The 9,774-nt window shown below is 34.7% G+C and overlaps 1 protein-coding gene across 1 annotated transcript; it reads right to left on the reverse strand.

Annotated features, from left to right (window-relative positions):
* Window positions 1-445: 445 nt before the first annotated feature.
* On the reverse strand, window positions 446-988 carry LOC142182224 (uncharacterized). The gene has a single exon (XM_075256334.1). The coding sequence runs from the start codon at window positions 986-988 to the stop codon at window positions 446-448; it is 543 nt and encodes a 180-aa protein (XP_075112435.1).
* Between the last annotated feature and the right edge of the window lie 8,786 nt (window positions 989-9,774).

Genomic DNA, 9,774 nt, shown 5'->3' on the forward strand with positions numbered 1-9,774 from the left:
TTTCTTATATTGTGTTCTTACATCAGTGCTAGTACCAACATCCTACATCAAACAATCAAAATTAAAAATCTGGTAATTATTTAAAAAAGAGAAAGAAGACATTAAAGGGAAGAACTTCACCTTTTTTAGAGCCTTTTGGCCTACCCCTTCCTCTTCCAGTGCTTTGCTTTGGTGGCTTTGAACTACCAACACTTGTAGGCACAAAACTTGCTGAAGTTGCAACAGTATTACTTCCAGCAGCCTTTGCACAACCCCTCTTGTTATGACCCTTGTTATGACAATTGCTACATGTCATTTCCACTCAACTTTTGGACAATTTTCCTGTCTTATTTTCACCAGGCTCTTTTCTTCTAACCTTCTTTGGCCTTCCAGGCATCTTCTTGACATGAGGTGGTATAACAGTTGGGTTTTGTGACTTTGGCCACATATTCATACCCAAGACAGGCTAAGGAAAGTAATTGTATGTTTTTATGTAAGTTGCATTATTGTACCAGTGAGAAATATAGTTCATAGGCTTCAGATTTTTATAATGCAGGGCAGCAACTGCATGAGCACATGATATGCCTTTTAACATCCAAGCTCTGCAGGTGCATATTTTCCTGTTGATGTCCATCAAATGCTTCACTTCACTTGCACCTGATCCTTGCTTCACTTCAAATCCATACTCACCATTCCAGAAAATGTTACATTTCATTGACTTTTCTGTGTTCTCTTCCAAGACTTTCATGGCCATTGGTGAAAAATCAGTAATCCAAGTGTTTACAAACTGTCTGAGCTGACCTATTCTGTTCATCATCTTCACCCTTATTTCTTCAAGCATTGTCACTATAGTCTTCTGCCTTGTTGCCAAAATCCAAGCATTAAAACATTCTGCCATATTATTGTCAACACTATCAGACTTGCAGAATGTGTTGAAATACACCTTACTCCATCTTTCAATGTTGTAGTACAACAGTTCATCAACTATCTTAGTCCTTAATTTCTTCATGTCATCCAGATTTTTCTTCAACCCCCACTCATAGGTAGACCTTGCATACCTCCAGAATCAGTTCTTTCTCTGAAATCTCTCACACTTGCAAATGCAAGTCCAGTTTCCCAGACTATTTTCTTGCAGGTCTTGTCAAATATTACTCTTCTTTGAGTCTTTCTTTTTCTAGCTTTAACTTTCTGTTGAACCTCCCCTTCACCTTCATCATCAACATCATCTGGATCTGTCTCAAAACTAGCAGCCCCCTTTTAAAAAACATCCATCCAATCCAATGCATGGTCTAAACTCTTCTTCTTCCTAGATTCATATTCATCATACCCCACATCTGGCCTCTCTTACCTAGTTTAACATGTTCTTGTTCAGGAGCACTTTCTTTCCTCTTCCTCCTTTCTACGGTCCTTCTTTCTGCCCTAAATGCCCCGTATTCCTCATGTGTATCACTGCCATAATCAGCTTCTCCTTCTTCAAACAACTCCTCATGGTCTGAATCTGAGCTGTTATCAGTGCTACTACTAGATTCGACGAGTTTGATTAAGATGAGGAGTTTGAACTGTCATCAGTAGTAACAGTTGTGGGCATACTATTATTGGCATTATTTTCAGCAGTATTGGATGCCTTTTCAGAAGTTCCCAAACCGTCACAGCCCCTCAAATCTTGACCAGATTCCTTCTCAAAAGAAACATTACTATCATCCACAACTTGGCTGACATATTCTAATAGAGGGGGACTACTACAACTTCTTCAACCAAGTGATCTACATAAACTTCCAAAATATCTCCACTTTTTAACTCTTCACAAATACCCATAAGGTCCCTATCAACCTTAATTACTACCAAACCAGGACAATTAGGTGGTCTAACATAAATAACAGCAGAAGAACTATTGTAACCAAACTCTTTTATATAACCTAAAAACTCAAACTATGAGAACATATCAACATCAACATCAACACAATCAGTAATCATCCCACCAACATAATCCTCCACTGAAAAGGAATGTAACTTATCCATGGAGATTTTTCCACCATGGAAAAACCTTAGTGTAACAAGTACAAAAGACATTGAAATACCTGAATATAGTAGAAAATAAACTAATTAAGGATTAATAGTTACTATTAGACCCCTACATAAGAAGTCAGAATATATGCAACAAGAAAAAACTGAAAATTGGTTATTATTACACCTTAAAAATTATATTTCTGTTCCTCAATTTTACATTGAAAACATTACAGTGAAGAAATTTGAAGCAAGTTTAAACCCTAGATACATATGATATTAAAGAAACTAAAACAGAGATAACATTTAGGGTTGATGATAGAAAAGGCTAGGGTTGATGTGTTTACCTCCAAACTAAAACAAAGATAACGTTTGCACTTGATTCTTCAGGGACCTTTAACTTCGAATGGCCCTTCAACCAAATCGTCAAATGAAACAATTAAGAACAAACAGAAAGCACCAGCAACAACGAAATCGAAGGATATTGCAACAGGTCCCTTCAATTTTGGTCAGGCAAATTGATTTTGGAGAGGCTAATCGAATCTTTGAGGGTGGGGTAATAGGGTTCTTCACTTTGGAAATTTTTCACTGAGGGGGTTAATGGGTTAATGAGTGACTGTGTAATATGTTATGTTTATGTTTATTTACGGAAGGATTTAATTGCGTGGCTTCATAATAAAAGTGTGTGTTTTCTACTGAAGTTATTACAGTTGGGTCAGGCCTTAGGAGGGAGTAAATAAATACAGTTCTTTAAACAATAGTGGGGTGTTAGGACACCCGTAAAGTTTAGGTGTGTAAATGACTTTCCAGTGCAAGTTGAATGGGGTCTTTATGTATTTTCTCTACAATATATGTTGTCGCTCATTTCCGTAAAAGATTGTCTCCCAAGGACCAAAAATTCTTGAATTTTTACCCATGCCGTTTTGTAGTAATAAACCTCAATACAGAGGACAACTTCTAGAAAATGTCCATGAGCATTTGCTACAATAATGTTCCCTTAGGCACATGCTTCATATCAAGCAAATTGTATAGCATTACTATTTTTCGTGGAACATTCATATCAAACAAATTGTATAGTATCATTATTTCTTATGGAATATTTATTAGGAGATGGAATGAAAGTTTTACCGGAGTCTTAATATATTTTTATTGTTTGGTTATAAAGATAGTATTAACACTAATATATTAAACTTAATGGTGTACATCGTTCTTTTTAATTATCTGCGCATTGCGCGGGTACTAATACTAGTTATATTAAAAGGAGAGTAGTTTGCAATGTGGTTAAGCCAAGTGGCAAGCTAAAATGAAGCCACTTGAAAATTTTAAGACAACATAAAAAATTTGAATTATAAATGGAAAAATATTTAATGAAAGTAGTAGTTCAAGATTTTATGTAAATTGAATTTCATTCTTTAATTAATCAGAGCCAATTATTTTAACATTTAAACTAAAAATATTTTCTTTTTGAGAATCTGTTGGACATACACAAAGAGGGATGCAACTTTCATTAAACAAATAAATATATTATAGCTATAGGTATCTTTACTTACATTTGTGTATAATTCAATTGTGGTAGGTATCCTTTTTTGAGAAAGGACCAATTAAAAATTTGTTTTGTATCTTACACATTAATTTTAAGTTGAAATAATAATTCTATATTTAGTACAAGTTTTGTATCTGACCTTATTTGTGAATGATATACATTAATACATGTATCATATACATTACTATAAGTATTTTTAATTAAATTTTGTGCATAATTTATTTATTTTTTTAACTAAAAATGTTCTTTTTTTGAGAATATGTTGGATGTACATAAAGAGGGATGCAATTTTCATTAAGCAAACAAATATATTATAGCTATAGGTATATTTACTTAAATTTGTGTATGATTCAGTTATGGTAGAGATATCCTTTTTTGAGAACGAATCAATTAAAATTTCTTTTTTGTATCTTGCACATTAATTATAAATTGAAATAATAATTCTATATTTAGTACAAGCTTTATATCTGACCTTATTTGCAAACAATATACATTAATATATGTATCTTTAATTAAATTTTGTGTATAATTCAATTATGGTAGATATTCTTTTTAATAACGAAATAATAATAAATATTTTTTATTTATGAGTTTCGGTATCTTTAATTAAATGTTATGTATAATTCAATTATGGTAGGTATCCTCTTTTGCGAAAGAATCAATTAAAATTTCGTTTTATATCTTACACATTAATTTTAAATTGAAATAATATTTCTATATTTAATACAAGCTTTGTATCTGACCTTATTTCCGAACAATATACATTATTATAGGTATCTTAATTAAATTTTGTGTATAATTCAGTTATGGTAGGTATTCTTTTTTAAGAATGAAATAATTAAATAAATATTTTGTACCTTAAATTTATATTATATTAAAGGAAATAGTATTAAAAACGAACAAGAAGACAAAGGAAAAAGACAAGAAAAATTAAGGTTTGGTGGTTAACAACTTTTAATTAACCACAAAAAAAAACGTTGAAAATTAAAAAATGCCAAAAGCTAAAAAATGAAAGATTCATATCATTTCTTTAGAACTCACACATACAAATTGATTTACACATGCCTTTTTTAAATATTAGGATTTCATATAGATAAAAATTGATTTACTATGATAGTCTTTCCTTAGAAATCTTTATTTAAGCAACTTTTCTTTAGGGTTGGTTTCTCTACATTGCTTAGGGTTTAGCTTCTATACAAACTTCTGCAAAGTATGGCTCCAAACTATAATTATATCAGCGAAATATCAATGTCCAAAATGAGTTGGAATTTGAAGGTTCGTGTTGTTAGATTATGGCACATTCCAGACCACGAGAAACCAGAAAATTTTAATTCACTTGAATTAATTATTCAAGATGAAAAGGTGCATACTCTTTTACATTTTGTTATTTCTTTCGAGTTGTGATGTATTTTCTTCAACTTATGTGCCTTACTAACTTAAATTTCTTTCCACATTTTTTATTTTAGGGAGATCGAATTCATACAACTATTGGAAGAGCTGTTATGTGTATTTTTAAAACAAAAATACATGAAATGGGATTGTACGTTATGAAAAACTTTGTGGTTGGGCCAAACAATCTGAAAATTAAGACTACCAAGCATAAATCGAAACTGAAAATTACAGGGGTTTTATCAATTTTTGATATTGGGAACAGATTGAGTTCCCAGTTGGTATTCTATTGTTTATATCTATATGAAATATATTATTATTGTTTAAGTTCTCACCTCAGCAGAATCAACCCTTCCACCGGCTTCATCTATGGTTTGAATAGTTGAATTTATCATCTCTCCGCAGTTGACCTATCCCTTTTTTGCCTCAACTTTGGCTTTAGATAGTGTTAGGTTAATAGACAAAGCCTGTGAAATGGTAGAAAGAGTATAAAGTTTCAATTATCACAAATGCCAGACAATAATAAAGAGAGACCAGTCACATATAAGGAAGTTTTTCCAATTTAAGTGACAATTGAAACGGGGTCATTTTATTTAAAATTCAGAGTCGCCACTTAGGATAATTTATGGTGTCCCAAGTCACCGGTTTAAATCCCGAGTCGAGGAAAGATTGACTCTGTTTTATAGTCCGCGAACATAGAAATCCGGGTAAGGAATTCTGTTAATCCGGGAGAAGCTGTTAGGCATTCCCGGGTTCCGTGGTTTTAGCATGGTCGCTTAACTATTAATATTGGCCTAATTATCTGATTAATTACACATTTTAAACCTACGTGCATTTTTAACTTTCTAACCGCTTTTAATGTTTTTAGGAAAATTCATGATCATCATACACTTATTTGTTTTTTTTTTGAAAACACATCGTAAACCATGCTACATGAAATGCACCTGCAGTTCACGGCATGTTTATTTTAAAATGATTCGAAATTATGATCGGGTCACATGAAATGCACAACCAAATTTAAAAATTACAAATCACAACTACATCACGGGAACCGTACCCGTAGCTATGATAATTTGTTTAATTAACGCGCCTAAAGCAAACTACGAATATTCATGGATTATTTATTCTAAAACTAGTTTAAGATTAGTGTGAGGCCAAATTTATGAACAAGATATAATTATTGGGGAGCAAATAGGCTAGCTAACATGATCTATTACTAGGCCAGATTCTTTATGGCTCAAAACCCACCTTATGACACATTCTTATTCCTTGCCAAGAAAGAAATAACTCCAATTTTTCATCTACCCAATTAAAAGCATTTATTCAAAAAACAAGACTACATACATCCCAATCGAAATAAAACCAATTAAAATAATTTACATGAAAACTAAGGCATACTACTCAAACAAACATAAAATCACAAATCAACCAACACGTGCACCAAGCTATCATAACACAATGAAATGAGAATGAAAATTGAGAAATGAACCTTTTATTGATGAACAAAACTGAAAATGGCAAATCAATCAGGCTAAGCAAAGCAACAATCCTTGGATCGAAACACTGAAATTACAAACCGGAACCTCGATCGGCAACGGGCACCCGAACTAGAAATGGAGTGTCTCTATCATCTATATCTTGAGAAGTGGGCAGAACTCGGTGAGAACAATTATCAAATACTTAGCCTGCACTACTGCCCAAATATTCCGAATAGCCACTAGTTGTCGGAAGAGAAAGCAAATCATGATTTTGAGTAGAGCACTCATTGACCACTTTGACTTCGTAATGCTCGTGCTCTATGATCGAGAAGGTTTCAAATTCAGATGAAAGTATATAGAGAATGAGGGACAGTGTTTTGCACTTCCGAATATGCTGATATGATTTCAAGGCTATCGAAGGTTAAGGAATTTGGATTTTCTATCCATCCACTGATTTTGCCAGGTGGCTGAGCTTCTTCTTTTCGATTTTTTGGTCAGCTCTCAAGCTTTTTGGAAGGAAAAAAGGATCTTTTTCTTTTTTTTAGGGTAAGCTGCCGATTTTGCTTAGAGTTAGAGTCTAGGTGGCTGAGCTTCTTCTTTTCGATTTTTTGGTCAGCTCTCAAGCTTTTTGGAAGGAAAAAAAGGATCTTTTTCTTTTTTTTAGGGTAAGCTGCCGATTTTGCTTAGAGTTAGAGTCTAGGTATTTTGCAGGGTTTTTAGGTTAAGGGGTATGGGCCTAGGAATTATGGGCTAAGTCCAAAATTAGGCCTAAAAATGGGTTGTTCGAGCCCAAATTTTATTCTTTCCCCCGCGAACGAGACTAAAGATACGATCTCATTTATTAATTAATTCCACTTAAGTAAAATAACTATTAAAATAAGACTGACTGTTAAAACAAACTATTTTTGGTATTTTTCAAGATTAAAAATGACTATAAAACATTAATGAAACTATTTTTTGTAATTTTTATTTTCTTGTAATAAAATAAAGTAAAAGAGTCAAAATTAGTTGAAATAACGATATTAGGCCTAAATAACGAAAATTTTTGGGGAGGGTCAAAAATTACATGTCTACAACTGCCCCTCTTTGACTGGAAACGCGAAGAATTTTCAGACAAAGAACGACTAGACATATTTTTGACCCAACCCTTATTTAGGGAGAACAAAACTAAGAGAAAGGGGAATGTGACTAAGCCCTGGTATCTAAGCTGCCTACATATCCTTGCTATAAAGGAATCAGGCCATGTGTAGTTCAGAAGTGAGTGAGATGATGGAGTATGCCGAGGTGGAGAGCTAGTCGAGGTGCCGTTCTGTCGAGGTTCCGGTCCGCGGTCCTGTTATTACATCAAAATCAAAATGAAAAAGACTAACTAAGCCTGTCAACTATGAGTTACAAGATTCCTATCTATAAGTTTTCTGAAACTTGATTTTGAGTCTTGAATGGTTCTTCATGCTGACTTTAGATTTGAACCTTGACGCTTGCTAGTTGCATGTGCTAGTTCATTCTCCTTCAGCTTTTCGGATCAAAACCGGACACCACACCATGCTTGTGACTTCGGTCATGTCTTGAGCAGCTCACATCTTTCATCAACTTCTGCATTTGGATTCACTTCTTGCCTTTCTCTTTTTTTTTTCTTCTGGATTGTGACTAACTTCTATTGATCACCTCGGACTGTTGACTCGCATTCTTGTCGCGAGCTTCTTTTGTTGCTCACTTGAATTGTATTCTGAAGTGAATTCCATTATTCTTCAGGAGGGCACCTAATTGCCAACACTTGAACTATATTCCCGTGTTCTTCAGGTGGGCGCCTGATTGCCGAAACTTCAATTGTCTTCCTTTGAAACTTGAATGGCTTTCCCTCGAAACTTGACTTGTTTTCCCTTGAAACTTGTGCTGCCTTCCTTTGAAATTTGAACTGTTTTCCCTTTGTTCTCCAGGTGGGCGCCTAATTACCAACATTTGAATTGTATTCCTTCCCTCTGAAACTTGATTTTCTCTTTGTTCTTCAGGTGGGCTCCTGATTTCCAATACATGAACTATTTTTCCTCGAAACTTGAACTGCTTCCCTTTGTTCTCCAGGTGGGCGCCTGATTACCAACAATTGAATTGTCTTCCTTTCCTCCGAAACTTGCCTTGTTTTCCCTTTGTTTTTCAGGTGGGCTCCTGATTGCTGAACTTGAACCTGTCTTCCTTGAAACTTGAACTGCTTCCCTTTGTTATCCAGGTGTGTGCCTGACTACCAACATTTGAATTGCTTTCCCTTTGTTCTCCAGGTGGGCGCCTGATTACCAACCCCTGTACTGCTTTTTCCTTTGTTCTCCAGGTAGGCTCCTGATTACCAACATTTGAATTGCTTTGCCTTTATTCTCAAGGTGGGCTCCTGATTACCAACACTTGAATTACTTCTCCCTTTGTTCTCCAGGTGGGCTCCTAATTACCAACACTTGAGTTGTTTTTCCCTTTGTTCTCTAGGCGGGCTCCTGATTACCAACACTTGACTTGCTTTCCCTTTGTTCTCCAGGTGGGCTCCTGATTAACAACGCTTGAGTTGCTTTCCCTTTGTTCTCTAGGTGGGCTCTTGATTACCAACACATGAATTGCTTTTCCCTTTGTTCTCCAGGTGGGCTCCTGATTATCGACACTTGACTAGCTTTCCCTTTGTTCTCCAGGTGTGCTCCTGATTACCAACACTTGAATTGTTTTTCCCTTTGTTCTTCAGGTGGGTGCCTAATTGCTTGGGCCTGAAATGCTTTCCATTCTTAAAACTCGTGTTGTCTTCCCTTGTTCTTCAGGTGGGTTCCTGATTTCAACAAAACAGACAAAACAAACAAAATTTTTCTGTCCCAGTTTGGTAGTTGGGCACATCTGTCAGTGTTAATTGAATCATATTACTCAATATCTCCAAGAATTTAAAAGCTAGATCCCATTATCCATAAGGGTCCTGAAAATTCCCAGTTAAATATCATCTTAAGCCTGACAGTTTTAAAGCTAAATTATATTTCCTAAAAGTATGACTTCCTCTAAATCTTGCTATCTATGAAAGTCTTAAAACTACATCTCATTATCTAGGAGGGTCCTGAAAATTAAAATCAAATCTCATCTTAATGGCGAAAACTTCAGAGCTCAATTCAACCTCCTAACGGTGAAACTTATGCTAAATCTCATCATCTAATGGAGGTCTTAAACTAAGTCCCATTATTCAGGAGGGTCCTGAAAATTTCGAATTGAATCCTATCCTAAGAATGAAACTTCAAAGCCAATTTATATTTCCTCAAGGTAAAACTTATGCTAGATCCTGTTAAGCATGAATGTTTTGCATTTTAACTAGGTCCCGTTGGCCAGGAGGGTCCTGAGAATTTACGGTCGAACCTGTCTGGTACT

This window comes from Nicotiana tabacum, chromosome 6 (genome assembly GCF_000715075.1).
Source record: "Nicotiana tabacum cultivar K326 chromosome 6, ASM71507v2, whole genome shotgun sequence".
NCBI lineage: Eukaryota > Viridiplantae > Streptophyta > Magnoliopsida > Solanales > Solanaceae > Nicotiana > Nicotiana tabacum.

Bases quoted from the DNA above. Each gene is read 5' to 3' on its own strand.
- LOC142182224 (XM_075256334.1), bottom strand. From the start codon at position 988: ATGAAGAAATTAAGGACTAAGATAGTTGATGAACTGTTGTACTACAAC.